General features: G+C 41.6%; 1 protein-coding gene across 5 annotated transcripts in view; it reads right to left on the bottom strand.

The window, feature by feature from the left end:
• The window catches only part of Scai (suppressor of cancer cell invasion), a 120202-nt gene that overhangs the window by 46946 nt on the left and 56281 nt on the right, over positions 1-16975 (bottom strand). For all 5 annotated transcript variants that reach the window (XR_003835591.2, XM_085834946.1, XM_021149052.3 and 2 more), the window contains 3 exons: positions 13569-13664; positions 11479-11565; positions 9086-9184 (listed from right to left, as the gene is read on the bottom strand). Coding sequence is in view for 4 of the 5 variants with exons in the window: in XM_085834946.1 (XP_085691072.1) it covers positions 9086-9184; positions 11479-11565; positions 13569-13664 (282 nt within the window). In the remaining variant the exon portion in view is untranslated. The remainder of the gene's footprint in view (positions 1-9085; positions 9185-11478; positions 11566-13568; positions 13665-16975) is intronic.

Here is a 16975-nt window from a genome sequence, read left to right as displayed (position 1 = left end):
ATCTTTAAAAAAAAAAAGCATTTTTGACAAACTTAGCTGGGCCTTTAATCCCAGCACTTGGAGGGAGAGGCAGGCAGATTTCTGTGAGTTTGGGGCCAGTCTGGTCTACAAAGTGAGTTCAGGACAGCCAGGGCTACACAGAAAAATCCTGCCTTGAAAAATCAAAACCAAAACCAGAAGGAAAAAAAAATTAGCAAAGTTTACTCCCTATGGTCAAAGAGAATTATGAATATCCCATCACCAAGAGTCACCTCTCTGTGAAACTGAATGGCCCACATTCAGGGTTGACTGGCCCTCCCAGGGCACTTTTGATTTTCAGATAGCCTGCACAATGGTATGTATCACCCTTGCCAGGCCTGGCCACCCAGAATAGAATGGATACATCTTGTCTAAAGCAACTTCCAACAGGCCACCCTGGATGAAGATCTATTTGATCTGAAACATGTAAGGTGTTGAGCTCTGAATGTCAGCAGATGGGCCTTTCAAGAGCCTGTAGCAGAGACCCAAGAGCCTCCTCTGAACACTGTTCTGCAGGACTCACAGGAAGAAGAATTCTTTCCTTTATATAACCATCTCTAGCCCCTGCTCCCCTCCCCAACTCAACCTCCACCATTGCCAGCTCAGCACCCACCACTAAGGATTCACTCTGCCTCTGTGTCTGAGTCTATCCTTACCTTATCTTCTAGCTCTTCCCTAGCTCCACCTATCTTCTCTATACCTCCCAGCTCTTTCCCTCTCCCCACACCCATCAGAGGGTCCCATATGGCCCTCTTGACTCTTCCTCCAATTCTGGTGCTGGGGTTGTACCTCCTTTGGGCCTTGCTCCCCTACAGCCATTTCCTGACAGTCACTACCTGTATGTCCCTTTCTCCACTACAGATCTCTACAACTGGGAGAACAAGAATCCCCCTTTCAGCACTAACCTAGATTCCTTAATTTTTCTAATTGATTCTACCTTTTTCAGTCATCTCCCTCCTCACATAGGATGACTATCAACAGATCTCCATGCCGTCTTTAATACTGAAGAAAGGAAACAAATTCTAATGAAAGCAACTAAAGAACTTCCTGGAATAACTTCAATGGCTGATGACCAGAGGGCAAAGGCAATGGACTGTGCACTCCTAAGACAGAGACTCCAATGAAACTTCAACACAGAGAAAGGTAGGAGGTCACTGAGTGAATACCATCAGGTTCTGTTAGAAGATGAAACTGGCAGCCCAAAAGCCCACTAACCTATCTGAGGAAACAGAGGTAAAACAGAATGTAAATGAATCACCTTGAGCTTTTCTGAATGGCTATCAGTTATATACCCCTCTAGACCAAGAAAAGGTCCTGGCAATTAACCCTGTCTGAAGGCAATTAACACTGCTTTCATTTCTCAGCCCACATAGGTAAGATACAAAAGATGGATGGATTTGCAGAAAAAAAAAACCAGACAAGCCGGGCGTGGTGGCACACGCCTTTAATCCCAGCACTCGGGAGGCAGAGGCAGGCGGATTTCTGAGTTCCAGGCCAGCCTGGTCTACAAAGTGAGTTCCAGGACAGCTAGGGCTACACAGAGAAACCCTGTCTTGAAACCCCCCCCCAAAAAAAAAAACCAGACAAATAACTATTAGAAATATCCCAGAAGGGGCTGGAGAGATGGCTCAGTGGTTAAGAGCACCGGCTGCTCTTCTAGATCCTGAGTTCAATTCCCAGCAACCAGATTCACAACCATCTGTAATGGAATCCAATGCCCTCTTCTGTGTACTCATATAAATAAAATAAAATAATTCTTAAAAAAAAAAAAAGAACAGAAAAAAGAAAAAGAGATCCCAGAAGATGTTTGGCAGAGACATTAAAGAAGATCTTCTGATAAAGAAGATGGGGTGTGCTACTGTGGCTGCACTATCAGCTCCAGCCACTTTCAACTCTGCCCATACATCCCATGATTAAAAGAGGAGACATTTAGCTGGGCGGTGGTGGAGCACGCCTTTAATCCCAGCACTTGGGAGGCAGAGGTAGGCAGATTTCTGAGTTCGAGGTCAGCCTGGTCTACAGAGTGAGTTCCAGGACAGCCAGAGCTATACAGAGAAACCCTGTCTCGAAACAAACAAACAAACAAACAAATGAGGAGACATTTATAAAAGGACCAATGCTCCTACTGCAATGAACTAGGTCACTGAAAAAAATCAATGTCCATAACAGAAACAGGCAGGATCCCTGAAATCCAAGCCAATCATAGCTATGGAGGATCAGAGAGGCTGAGGCTCCTTTGAACTAAGTTCTCCAGGAGCCCATGGTAACTGTCTTAGTTAGGGGTTTACTGCTATGAGCAGACACTATGTCCAAGGCAACTATTGTAAAGACAGCACTTAATTGGGGCTGGCTTACAGGTTCAGGGGTTCAGTTCATAATCATCAAGGCAGGAGCATGACAGTATCAAGGCAGGCATGGTGCAGGCAGAGCTGAGAGTTCTACATCTTCATCTGAAGGCTGCTGATGGAAGACTGACTTTCAGGCAGCTAGGGTGAAGGTCTTTTAGCCCACACCCACAATGACACACCTACTCCAATAGGGCCACACTTTCTAATCGTGCCATTTCCTGGGCTGAGCATATACAAACCATTAGAGTAACCTTTACCATCAGGGGCCAGCTCATAAATTTTCTGGTAAACACAGGGGCTACCCATTTGGTATTATAGGAACCCCTTAAACCCCTTGTCAACCAAAAACTGGAAGTGCAGGGGGCAACAAAACTGCTAAGCTAGGACAAGCGTCTGTGACTGATTCATTCTTCTATTATTTCTGCATGACCCTTCCCTTAGGGGGATGACCTCCTGTACAAGCTCCAGGAAACAAACATCATTCTCAGGAGTTGCAACTGGGAGGCCCTGCTAAGACTTTAACCTGTCCAATAAGTGAGGAATATCTGTTCCGCCAATATCTAACTGATTCCATGAAAGGGGAATGGAAAAAGTTGCTGATTCCAAAAATTCCTACAGTTTAAGCAGAGAATAATCCTGGCTTGGCAAAACATGTATCACCCGTCATAAAGCAATTAACATCTAGGATGATGCCCATTTGAGTCAAACAATGCCCTTTCAGTTTGGAAGCCAGGGAATGGATTATAAGGCTCACTTCAGGAGCATCCTTGATGCAGACACATTTACTTCTTGCCAGTCGGCACGGAATACCTCCTTACTACTTGTCCAAAAGCCATGAACTTAAGACTATAGACCAGTATAAGACTTGAGGGAAGTGAACAAATAAGTATAATCCATTCACTCAACTCTTAGAAATCCCTACATTTAGCTTACCACAAGAGCATAAATTTTACACTGTACTGGATTTAAAAAATGCATTTTTCTCCATTCCTCTATGGAAATTAAGTCAGCCTATGTTTGCGTTGGAATGAACTGATCCTAAACCGGGGATATCGAGACAACTAATCTGGACAGACTGCCTCAAGGGCTCAAATATCCTCCCATTTTCAAGGAAGCACTCAACCACGGCTAAAGTCACTTCTGCAGTAAACGCCCTGAGGGAACCCTGCTGCAGCACCTGGATGATTTATTTTTGGCTGCTAAAAATGACGAGGACAGTTTGAGAGCCATCAGAGGCCTTTTGGAAACTCTAGCCCAGTTAGATTACTGAGTTGCTTACTTCTGGGCATCTGCCTGGGCTATGAACTGAGAGAAGGTAAGCATCCGTTTGTTGTCCCAGGCTTGCACAGTGGCCATAATTCAAATCCCAACTCACCAAGAAACAAGTCAGGGAGTTTCTCGGAGTTGATAGATACCTGGGTTTGCCAAATTCTTGTGTTCTGCTCTGGCAGGGGACAACATCCCTTTGGAATGGACTGGGAACATGAAGAGGCCCTTGCATAGGTCTCCACTTTAACTCTCTCTGATATCTCCAAGCCCTTTCATCTTTATGTTCAGGAAGGGGCACTGCCAGGGGAGTCCTGCCATAGACTCTGAGTCCCTGGAAAAGGTTGGTAACTTTCTTATTTAGGGGTATATCGCTGTGAAGAGACACCAGAACCACAGCAACTCTTATTAAAAAAACAAGACAAAAACATTTAATAGAGGCTGGCTTACAGGTTCAGAGGTTTAGTCTATTATCACGGCAGGAACCACGGCAGTGTGCAGGCAGACACCCTCCTGGAAGAGGGTGTCTGTCTGACAATGTTCAGACAGATATGGTGCTGGTGAAGGAGCTGAGAGTTCTTTTTTTTTTGGTTTTCGAAGACAGGGTTTTCCTGTATAGCCCAGGCCCCTGGCTGTCCTGGAACTCATTCTGTACACCAGGCTGGCCTTGAACTCAGAATCTGCCTTCCTCTGCCTTCCAAGTGCTGGAATTAAAGGCATGCGCCATCACTGCCCAGCTGGAGCTGAGAGTTCTAATCTTGATCCACAGGCAGCAGCACACTATGCCTAGCTTGAACACATGAGACCTCAAAACCCACCCCCACAGTAACACATTTCCTCCAATAAGCCACACATACTCCAACAAGACCACATTTCTTAATAGTGGCCCTATTGGCTAAGCACATTCAATGAGTCTACCAGGGCCAGACCTATCTGGACCACCACAGCTTACATCTCAAAGAGACTGGATCCTGTAGTCTCTGGATGGTTCCCTTATTTAAGAGTCATTATAGCCATTGCAATTCCTGTAAAAGCAGCTGAAAAACTCACATTTGGGCAGACTCTAACTGTAATTGCGTTACATGCCGTGAAAACTTTGCTGATGCCACTAACTGGTTGATGTCAAATGCCCATCTGACTTAATACCAAGCCCTTCTTTTAGATAAGGACAGACTGACCTTTGATAAATCATTAGCTTTTACTACTATCACCCTACTGCCAGATGACAACCCTGAGAAGACCATCCATGACTGCCTGGAAATGCTGGACATTATTCAAAGTACATGACCTGACCTGACATATGTCCTCTCACCACCAGAGATGTGGAACTCTACACAGACAGGAAAGAACAAGATATGCAGAGGTAATTGTCACAGGCCACAAGGAGGTCATTTGGGTGCAAGCCTTGCTCAGGAGCACATGCCTTGCCCAGGGGCCTAGCTGCCCAGAGAGTAGAAATAATTGTACTGACACAGGCTTTAAGATGGGTTAAAGGAAAAATGGTGAACATCTACACAGACAGCCAAGATGCTTTTGCTATGATTCATGTTCATGGACATATATATAAAAAGAGGAGCTTAATCACCTCAGAGGAAACAACTATTAAAAATAAACATGAAATTGTCCAGTTGTAAGAAGCCATTTGGCTACCAACTGAACTGTCTGTAATATCAAAAAGACAAAATCTACCAAACTCTAGGTAACAACCATGTAGATCAAGCCACCAAAGAGGCTGCTCTTAGGGAACCTAAAGCCCAGACTTCCTGGAACTATCTGCTGTCCTAGAGACTCCAGTCTGCCTCAAAGATGTTCCTGAGTCCAAGGAGGAGATCAAGTCATATTCTGACTTAGGGGTTTAGGAGACCTGCAACAGGTAGTGGATCTTGCCTGACAGAAGAATCTGCATGGCAAAGGTACTGGGGCCAAAACTGGTTAACCTGCCTTGCACTGCTCCATGCACTCACCACCTAAGAAGATCTCAGACCTCATCTCTCCTATGTCTGGATACCTAAACAGTGAGAAAAACTTCAGATCGCTACCTGCTCTGTGCAAAGAACAGGCTTCCCCAAGATCAATGGAATCAAGGTACAAAATTACAGTGAATTTTGGAATTGGACTTCGCTGAAGTCAAGCCAGGACTGTATGGTATAAATAAATATTTGCTGGTCTGGAATACCAACACTGGGTGGGTAGAAGCTTTTCCATTCCAAGCAGAATGGTCCAAATGGTAGCTAAGAAATTAATAGCAGAATTTACTCCCAGACTTAACCTTCCCATTTCTCTGGGGTCCAACAATGGCCCAGCCTTCACAGCCAAGTTATCTCAATTGTTCTCTAAGGCTCTTAACATAAATTGGAAACTTCACTGTATTTATGATCCTTGGAGCTCAGCAAAGGCAGAGAGGATGAATAGAACTTTAAAGGAGATTTTTAACTAAATATAACCTTGAGACTGATGGTAACTAGGTTACCATCTGGTTGACCTCTTACCTTACACTCTTCTCAGTTTCCCATGTACCCCCTAATGAGAAAAGTTCACCCCATATGAGATAGTTTATGGGTGATCACTTCCCATGACCCCTTGGGTACATGTTAGATATTATCAGATTGTCCTACTTCAAAAGAGTCTTTAAAAGGATTGCAATTAACCTTGGGTAAGATTTTCCCTGAAGTTTAGCCTGTTCAACCCAGTGGGCACTGCCCTGTAGATCACTCATTCCAGCCTGTAGAGGCTGTATCAATCTGCTACTTCAAAACTGATCTGCATCAACCTAATGGAAAGGACCTTACCTCATGTTTCTCTGGATAGCTACTGCTGTCAATCTTACTAGTATTCCTGCCTGAGTTCATCACTTGCACCTAAAGAAATGTACCCAAGGAACCCACAGAAGAGGAGCCCAACTCTGAAAGGTGGAAAGTGACTAGAAAAGGACTGCTAAAAAACAAACTTTCTAAGGTTTGACTATGCATTATAACTTTAAACACTGTATTTTTGCTGCTGGAAACCCCACCATGACTACCTTGTGGCTAACAGTTTTACTGGTTTGTATACAAATAGAACCTAAATACATCTTGACAGGGGAAATAAAAGGCACTCCTGTCAGAGGCAACACCCTGACATTATTGTCTTGCCATGCAAAAGGTTGCTTTTATCCACCCACTAGGGCCCATGGCTAGGACAAAAAAAAGGGGGTGGGGGCAGGAGCAAATGGTCTTTAGCTAGATAAATGGAGATACTTGAGATGGATTAATCTGACCAATCCCAACGTAATAGTACAGACTTCAGCATAATCAAATATTCTTTTAAAGGTTCTGATAGTGGAAATTACAGATGTACTAAAATAAGAAGAGGAAGGGAAGATTCATTAATCACTTCAACTGAACTTAATATCTCCAGAGTAACTCTGTCTGTATCTAATAATATGGACTATAATTCTGGGCCCATCTAGCACTAAACAGGCAATGAGAATATTCCTGTGTAAGAAAGAACCCCTTCATTCCCAGTCTCTTAAAAAGAAATCTGTATGGAATAGAGATTTTTATATGAAGATTATACAATGAAAATGAGGGATGAAATGGAACACCCACTAATGTTTTAAAAGCGATGGCTGATTTTCCTGTTGATAATGTCCATTTCCTCCACTGCCCATGCTTTGATAACACTAATGTCCCTTCTTCTTGTAAGTCTCCTCATCACACCTCCCTCTCCTTTGGTAAATGATTTCCTAGGCTTTCTGTCTAGGAAAACAATACTTATTCTGTACTCCCTGCAGGGTGTAACGGTTTATGTGGGATAGGATGAGTTGCACCTATTTTACTCAGCAAATCAACAGAATACGAGAGCTCTTCCTGAGAACTGCAGATCCCGCTGGTTGCTGTGTTACCACTGCCTTTCTGCTACCTGTCCCAGGACTTGTTGACTACAAAGAGAGATTTCTAAACTAGCCTGATTTTTAAAAAACTACTACTATTACAGAAAAATATTAGCTAAAATTGAGAAATGGGAGAACTGAGAATAACTTCTACAAAACAGAGCTACTATATATAGACTATTATTCAAACATAATCTTGGCTGTCAACAATTTACTGGAATGTGCTGCTTATTATCTCTGGTTTCTCACATACGACTGACAACCAAATTCATGATCTACATAGAGAAATAAAGAAAATCTCTCCAACAAATTTTTGACTGTCCAATATGGCTAGGATGTCCTCCCCCCACCCCGCATCACTGGTCCTTTAACATTTTTTTTACTGGTTATCATTATCAGGCCCTGCACCCTCCAATGTGTTATTAATCTGACTGCCCATCAGATAATTCTAAAATCATTGCCAAGATGACATTATTAAGATATCAAAGATTTGACAGAAACACTCAAGTCAAGGGAGAACCTGTCTGACTCCATTTTGAAGGCAGGAACCATTATGCTGTATTATTAAAAATATGATTCCCTCTTTCCCAGGCCTTTGTCAAGGTCTCATGTATAAGACATCTATTGGGAACCCCTGAATCCCACCAGACTCCATGAAGCAAACAGTGGGGCTCAGCTGGGCACGGTGACCAAGCAGCATTGTGCTTTTGTTTTTTTGGACTGACAGTATCACTTTGTAGCCCTAGATGACATCCAACACAGCTCCACCTGTCTCTGAAGTGCTGGAGCTAAGAGTGTTTGCCACTACATCTTATGCAGAAAATTCAAAGAATGCTAGTATGTGGCCTCCCTTCCCCCAGCCTGGAACCTGCCTGCTCAAGGGTGGAGCTACCGGCTCATTCGTCCTGCCACGCCTACCTACTGCTGGAACCTGCCTTTGCCGTCTGGAGGCACACACGTGTTCGTCCTGCTACTGGACCCTGAGTTACTTGGCGGGAAATTGGGTTCCCTCCCCCTTCCTTTATAAACTGGGTGTCTGGAAATATTAAATTGAGTCTTGATCAGAGTCTTGTCTTGACTTCATTCTTTTCTTCCGCCCCGCCTAGTTACCTCTCTTTCAGCCTGAACTGCCTTTCTCAGTTGAACCGTTCGTGTTGTGGACCGCGGGCGGGCCGCAACACTAGTAGTCTCTTCTCTGACAACTACATGGTCTAGAGATGACAAAGACATTAGTGAAGCCTAGCTTAGAGTCCTTTCTTCCCTATGAAACCTGTGTAACCTATATGCAACATAAAGAAATAACCCTCTATGACAAGATGGATCAGTGGATAAAGGCACTTGCATGATGGCCTGAGTAGGATTCTCAGAACCTATGAGGCTGGAGTAGAGGATGACTCTTAAAAGTTGTCCTGACCTTTCCATGAACACGGTGACATCTACACATGGGAGCATGGACACACACACACACACACACACACACACACACACACGTACAGAGTAATAAAAGGAAAAGGAAATGTATGTTTTTTGTACCATTTCCACATGAACTAAAATGCTTTCTGAAAGCAAAGCTGACACATACCTGTCCTCTTTATTGACTTGAGAGTAGTATGATCTCTGTCTGATTGCAGAGTAGAAGGAGAAAGCCTCATTCAGATAACTGGTCTCAGAAGTTCGCAAACTATAAGAAAAAAAAATTGTTTTTAAGTAAGACGCAAACTGGGTGTAATGCTCATGAAAAACACTTGTTCTAGATTGCCCTACTCTGCACAGGGGGATGGGAATGACTACGGTAACTTTGAGTCAGCAAGGTATCGACCATGTTATCTTTCAATTGTCTGGTAACAGCAGCAATACAGTTCTTCCATGCTGTTCCAACCAAGGTACACATCACTCTCATTGTTAAAGGGACAGGATTCTACTATGCCTGCTTCCAGAACTCAATAGACCCACTGTCACTTGATCTTTGGTCCATTTCTTTAGTTTTTTCCCCTCCTTACTAAACTATACTACTCTCTGGGGAATGCAAATGAGCTATGATGCCTGTTTAACATGTCTAGTTTAATAAGAGACTTTCAAAAAATAATTTACTTTAAAAAGTTTATTTAGTATCCTGACAAATTTTATACACACCCACCCACCCACCCTTCTGGTTACTCTCTCCTTTCTCTCATCTTTCTACTCCTATCAAGTCTTCTTTCTTCCTGTTCCTTCCCAGATTTTGTTGTATGTCTCATTTGATAACCAGGGCCGTTTATGCAACCATTGGATTGGAACTATCTCTGGAGCCTAGAGAGGGCAACAGTGGGTACACAACTACAGAAACACAATCTTTCTTTGAATCTATCAGTAGAGCTCCCTGACTCCTTTTCCATCAAGGCCTGGCTGTTAATGATCCCTTTTTTGTGGAGACCCAATGCAGACATCTGTAGTTGCTGAGGATTCATGATTACAATGATTGGTACTTCTCAGCCCTTCTCTCTATCTGTACTTCCATAATTACTGTTCTCTAAGCTTGGGAAGGATGTTATCCATGTCTTCTCTAGGGATGAGTACATCAAAAATCACTTATTCTTAGTGAAAGGAAATAAAACTTGAGACCTGTGATTCATGTAATGTATGTCAAATAGCCCAAAGAGTTGTTTGTGAGCTTTGAAACCTGGGGCTGAGAACATAGCAGAACAGGCCAGGACATGCCCAGGCAGGCCCGTCGTTACATGTCCTGACTGGCCTGGTGCCTCCCTATGTCCCGCCCTTCTGACAGTCTGTTGATGTTTAAATGGACCAATCATGTGAAACCATGCCAATTCCTCCTCCAGCCCCACCCCTTTTCTATAAAAACCCCTAGCTTCCAAGCCTCGGGGTCAAATCCACTGTCTGGTGCGTGAGATACATTTAGTGGAGCTCCGCCATTATGGCTCCACCATGTAGTCGACACCTCTGTCTCCTGCGGGAGATATGTGTCGGCCCGGAGCTCCGTCATTAAACTACCTCATGCTTTTATATCAAGATGGTCGTCTGTTCGTGATTCTTGGGTGCACGCCGAATGGGCATTGAGTGGGGGTTTCCCTACTAGGTTCTTTCATTAGCACTGTAACACAGGTTTTTAAGATCCTCTTCTGGCAACAAGAGGGAAACAGTACTGGGCATTCTAAGAGGCGTGCCCACACTGGGAAGATGATGACTTTTCTTACCTTTTGTTTGGCTTGCTTTGGTTTTCTGAGACAGGGCTTCTCTGTTTAGCCCTGGCTGTCCTGGAACTCACTCTGTATGTAGACCAGGCAGGCCTTGAACTCACAGATTCCCCCTACCTCTGCCTTCTGAGTGTTGGGATAAAAGGTGTGTGCCACAATCAAGGGCTTTGTGGGTTTTTCTTTTCTTACCTTTTAAATTACAAAAGGTTAAAGTTTTATGTATCTAAGTACACTGTCGCTGTCTTCAGACACATCAGAAGAGGGCACCAGATCCCATTACAGATGGTTGTGAGCCAAAATGTGGCTGCTGGGAATTTAACTCAGGACCTCAGAAGGATCAGCCAGTGCTCATAACTGCGGAGCTATCTCTCCAGTCTCAGATGTTACTATTTTAAAGATGCAAACAACTATCAATTTACCTCACTTAACCTCTCAAACATAGTCAACAAGGATGAGTGTGTAAAGAATACTATGAACATCATATATGCTACATGTCTCTACACACCATCAAGACTTGAGAAGTCCTAAGAATGGTAAATCTATTTAGTATTCATTGCTTATAAAAAACCAAAATCAAACTCCTCAGGTCTGATCAAATGAAGTTACTGAAGAGAACAGCTGACATGAAGAATACTGCTTAAATTATATAATGCCATTTCATGATGCCATTTTGATCCATCTAGCCTAAACAAAATTCCATCTATAGCTCACTGCCTTCCCTCCAACATGCTCTGTTTTAACCAAAGAAACACTTTATTCTTTCCATATTAAATTCACTTACTAATAGTGGTAATACAGCTGCCCGATCTTGGAAGCGATTTCCCCTATTTGCCACCGCTTCAAGCCATACCGATTATCCAAGACTTGTCTGTTTATATAGGAGACAAAAAATAGAAATAACAAAATATAAATTTCAAAAAGAACCAAAGCTATAAATTCAATGATAAAATATCATCTCATTAGCAAAGATCATGAATTATAAGATTTCATTATAACCATTCTACTACATTAAAAAATGTTTCTCTTGACTGATTTGTGTCATGTCATCAGGTATATATAAGTATATAATCTGTGTATGAGTGTGCATGAGCGTGTGATTATTTGAGTGCACGTATGTATGCCTCAGCTCAAGTATGGCAGTCAGTTATTGCTTCTCACATTCTTGGTCATTACCATGCATGCAGTTAGCCAGGAATTCTTCTGTCTTTGCTTCCATTCTCATTACAGGATTAGATTGGATTCCAGTCTCACACTTGAATGACAAGTGAGATAACCGTGAACTCTTGATCCTATTTCTACCTCTTAAGCACCAGAACTATAAATGTGTACCACCACACCCAGCTAAAAAATTATTTATTAAATGCCCACTGAAGCCAGGTGTGGTGGCAGATGTCTTTAATCCTAGCATTTGGGAAGCAGAAGCAGTTGGATCTCTGTTAGTTTGAGGTCAGCCTGGTCTACAGAGTGAGTTCCAGAATAGCCATGGCTACACAGAGAAACACTTTGTCGAAAAACCAAAAGCCAAAAATGATGTAACACTTTCTCCCCAAACAGTATGGGCAATTAACTCATTTCAGAATGAAATCACAGATTATCTTCCCATGTGAAAGAGGGAGTAGAACGTTCCATACAAAACATTCATTAAAAATTTTAAACAGAAAACAAACAAACAAAACCAAAAACCACCAAAATCTTGTTTTTATTTGGATCATGAAGATAAAATACTTTATACTTGATCTTAGCCAAAAGGTCAAGAAGCACTAAATAGGCGGTTATTTTAAAAGCATTAAGACTGAGCCAACAAGATGACTAAATCTCTAGAACCTACATGGTGGAAGTAAGATGACTCAGCCAGTAAACCTGTGACCTACACATACACACACACACACACACAACCAAACTGAAACCATTTTGAATAAAACTTCTATTTTGAATAGAGATCAAATGAAGTTTTAAGTTTCAAGACCTCCCTGGTTAACTGACATCCTGGTTGGCAAGTTGAAATATGAATGCTAGGCAAGTTGCCCTGTCACAGTTGAAAAACCCAACCAATGGGAACAGAATAAGTGTACCACAGAGACATGTTTCTAAGAAAGTCCCTCATCCCTAAATCCTGATTGGTAGGAAAAGATAACTGTTACTTGGCACAGATGTTTGTGGTTTTCAAGATTACAAGTTCTGCAACATTCCCGCCCTGGGTAGGGGTGGGTATGTGGGTATGTTGCTATTTAGTTCCCATGTCTGTTCTGTGTCCTGATCAATCAGTAACAGCTTGAGTACAATAAACTTTTGTCATCTACACTGACCTGGCTTTGAGTTGTATTGGAGTTAAGCAGACCTCACAACAGCAAAACTCACCCCCCAATCATATGTAAACAAAAAATAAACAACAAGGGAGCTGGGGAGATGGCTCAGTGGTTAAGAACACTGACTGCTCTTCCAGAGGTCCTGAGTTCGACTCCCAGTAACTACATGGTGGCTCACAACCATCTATAATAGGATCTGACGCCCTGTTCTGGTGTGTCTGAAGACAGCTACAGTGAACTCCTATACATAAAATAAAATAGTTCTTTAAGGGCTGGGGAGATGGCTCAGTGGTTAAGAGCAGTGACTGCTCTTCCAGAAGTCCTAAGTTCAATTCCCAGCAAACATACGGTGTGGCTCACAACCATCTGTGATGGGATCTGAAGTCCTCTTCTGGTGTCTCTGAAAAGAGCGACAGTGTACTTACTCATATACATCAAATAAATAAATAAATCTTAAAAAAATAAAGAATAAGACAAAACAGTAAATTTGTTCACAGTCAGAACTATAGCTAGCATACAATTATACAATGCTCCTTTATTGCCCTTTAGCTATGAAACTCTTTACCGATGCTGCTGCTGGAATTTCCAGAGTTTGGTGTAAACATCAAAAGTTCTTCCGAAGTAGGACTGCCACTGCTTCTGTCCATACTGAGGCAAATCTCTGAAAAGTGAAGTGGGCACTGACTTTAAATTTTCAGAAATTATATCTTGTGATGATATAATAAATCATATTAATTAAAATACTTACCTCCAGGATTTCTCTGTTAAACGAAGTTCTAATTTTTGAAGGAAAAATAATTCTAGAGACCAGAACACATTTTCCCACTCTAAATTACAGTGTATCTTAGTGTCCTCTGAACATGTCTCTCCTATCAAGACAAATCATTTCTTCACTGGCAGGTGATATACTCACTTAGGTACTGCTAATTTCCAATATTTATCTTCAGCTAAGACTATAGCAATCTGGAAACACTGCTTTAGGGAACACAGACTTAACTCGAAATGGATGGGTTGTTATGCTATACTATCCCTTTTTTAGAAGAGAAATACCCCATGTCCTTAAGCCTGATGACCTGCGATATCTGCCTTAGGTAAACGACTATTCTCTACTTACTGTAGGAATATTGGGCCTAACCATGTTAACTTGTTTAGGGCAATGCATATAATTGTAAATTATTCCATCTTCCCTTCACCATCTGATCTAACACTGACTATAACCTATAACACAGAGAAGATACACCAAATGGATCCAGAGGACTAAAGACAGCTTACAGGTAACTTGGGAGTTAGAAATAAATCTCCATTTTAGTAAGGCATGAAAATTTAGAATGATTTGTTACAGCAGCAGTATGTTAAAAAAGCTAGTTAACAACTAGTGTTGAGTACAGGTTATCGTCATGAAAGACCGTGGCACTGGCCTCAGAAGCAGGTAACTATTACTACAGACTGGACATGAGGCCATTGGTGGGATGGCAAAACTGCCTGCAGTGATCTGGAATGCAGGCAGAGTGACAAACTAGGCAGTTTACACAAAGAAGGAAAAAATGTTATTAGCCAGCCCTGGGTTGAATCAGTTGGTTGTGCTTTAACAAAATGCTGTAAGAAAAGGGTAAATTCTGCCAATAAATAAATAAACAAACAAACAAACAGATAGTCTATGAGCAGTTGAAATAGAGAAAAATCTACAAATTCAAGGAATTTTAGGACTGAAAGATTCAATTTCAGACACTTAGCTATAAAAAAATACGCCGGGCGGTGGTGGCGCACGCCTTTAATCCCAGCACTTGGGAGGCAGAGGCAGGCGGATTTCTGAGTTCGAGGTCAGCCTGGTCTACAAAGTGAGTTCCAGGACAGCCAGGACTATACAGAGAAACCCTGTCTCGAAAAAAAGAAAAAAAAAAAATACAATTGAGTCAGGCATAGTGTTACATGTCTGTCATCCCAACATGCAAAACATCTAAGCAGGGGGATCCTAAGTTTGAGGCCATTCTAAGCTACACATAGGAAGATCTTGTCTGTGTAAATAAAAACCATTCCTCCCCCAACATACACACAATGGAAAAACATATTCAAAATGTTTCTGAAGATTCATCTTCATTAAAAAAAGTATAAGATGAAATAAACAAAACAAATCCAAATAGCCTCATAGGCTCATCATTTAATGTTGTTTCCCCCCCCCCCCCTATATTGCTTTCTTGTAATATTTATTTTGTTGCTTAAATAAAGAAGTTGAGGGCTGGTGAGATGGCTCAGTGGTTAAAGTGTTAGCTGTTTAAGCCTGAGTTCAATTTCCAGAACCTGTATAAAGATGGAAGACGAGAACAGGCTCTACAGGTTGCTTTCTGACCTCCACATGAGCTCCACAGCATGTGTATCCACACATATGTCACAGACATACAAGAAGATGATGAAGATAATAAAAGTTATACTTCTATTTTCTTTGTTGTATAAAACAGTGTTTTAAAGATGAATGTTTTGTGCTCAATCTTGAGGTTATCAGAATAAAATTAATAACTGAGATAAAAGTGACTGATTTTCTAGAATCACTAAGAAAATCACTAAATAAGATTTGTCAGGAAATGACAGTACACAACATTTTTCACATTTAGATCAATGAAAAATGTTAGCTGTATATTTTTTAATATTAATTTCTTCAAAATAATTCGAGCATTTATCGTTGCAGTCTAAAGAATCAGCCACTCTGTAGCTGGCAAGATGGATTAGTAGGAAAAGAGCCTGTTGCCAAGACTGATGACCTGTGTAGGAGAGAGCCAACCCCAAAAGTTGTCCTTTGACCTTCTCAGAAATGACATGGCTTGTGTGCAGTACCTTTTCCCCCATAAACAGAAAAAAAAATTCAACTATAAAACTGTTTCTTTTGTAATACAAGGTTAAATTTTTTTTCTATATCACCTTTTCTCTAATGACATATATCCTAGAGCTAACATTTAAATCACTGTAAATACTTAGAATCTAAAATGAAATATTATATGATAGTGAACTTTAGACAGATTCTTTTATTTTTATTTTTATTTTATTTTATTTTATTTTAAGATTTATTTATTTATTATATGTAAGTACACTGTAGCTGTCTTCAGACACACCAGAAGAGGGCGCCAGATCTCGTTACGGATGGTTGTGAGCCACCATGTGGTTGCTGGGATTTGAACTCCGGACCTTTGGAAGAGCAATCGGGTGCTCTTACCCACTGAGCCATCTCACCAGCCCCCAGATTCTTTTAATATTCAGAGTTTGATTCTAAATGCATCATCTGATTATTATTGCTGTTAACAGAGATAGGAAATTAATGACTCATGGAATCAAATTAAATGTGGCTCTGTGAATTACCCCAGAAGTTAAATGACCTTGCATTTCAATTTGCAAAGGCATTGATTCTATAAGCTAGCCGCTCATTCTTTTTCTGATGTTTTACGGAATGTACTGGTGTGACACCAACCTCTGTTTAAACACTCAGTGCTGAGCTGGGCAGTGGTGGCACACACCTTTAATCCCAGCACTTGGGAGGTAGAGGCAGGCATATTTCTGAGTTCAAGGCCAGCCTGGTCTACAGAGTGAGTTCTGGGACAACCAGGGCTATACAAAGAAACCTTGTCTCAAACAAAAAACAAAACAAGACAAAAAACAACCAAAAAAACAAAACAAACAAACCCTCAGTGCTGTTAGCAGGTATCTGTCAGGAGGAGGCTGGGAAGAAACAGACTAAATAACTAACTTACACCTTGCAGGTGTAGTCAGTGTGAAGCTAAGTTGTCAAAACTATGGAAGTTTCAAGTTTCTATATGTAGTGGTTTGCATATGCCTAGGAGTGGCACTATTAAAAGGCATGGCCTTGTTGGAGGAAGTGTGTCACTGTGGGGGTGGGCAATGGGACCTTTTTCCTAACCATGTGAAAGCTAGTCTTCTAGCAGTCTGCAGATGAAGATATAGAACTCTCAGCTCCTCCTGCACCAT

Source organism: Mus caroli, unplaced genomic scaffold (assembly GCF_978045245.1).
Source record: "Mus caroli unplaced genomic scaffold, Mus_caroli_1 scaffold_2, whole genome shotgun sequence".
Lineage (NCBI taxonomy): Eukaryota > Metazoa > Chordata > Mammalia > Rodentia > Muridae > Mus > Mus caroli.
Note: the sequence above shows the minus strand (reverse complement) of the source record. Positions and strands in the feature narration are given on the sequence as shown.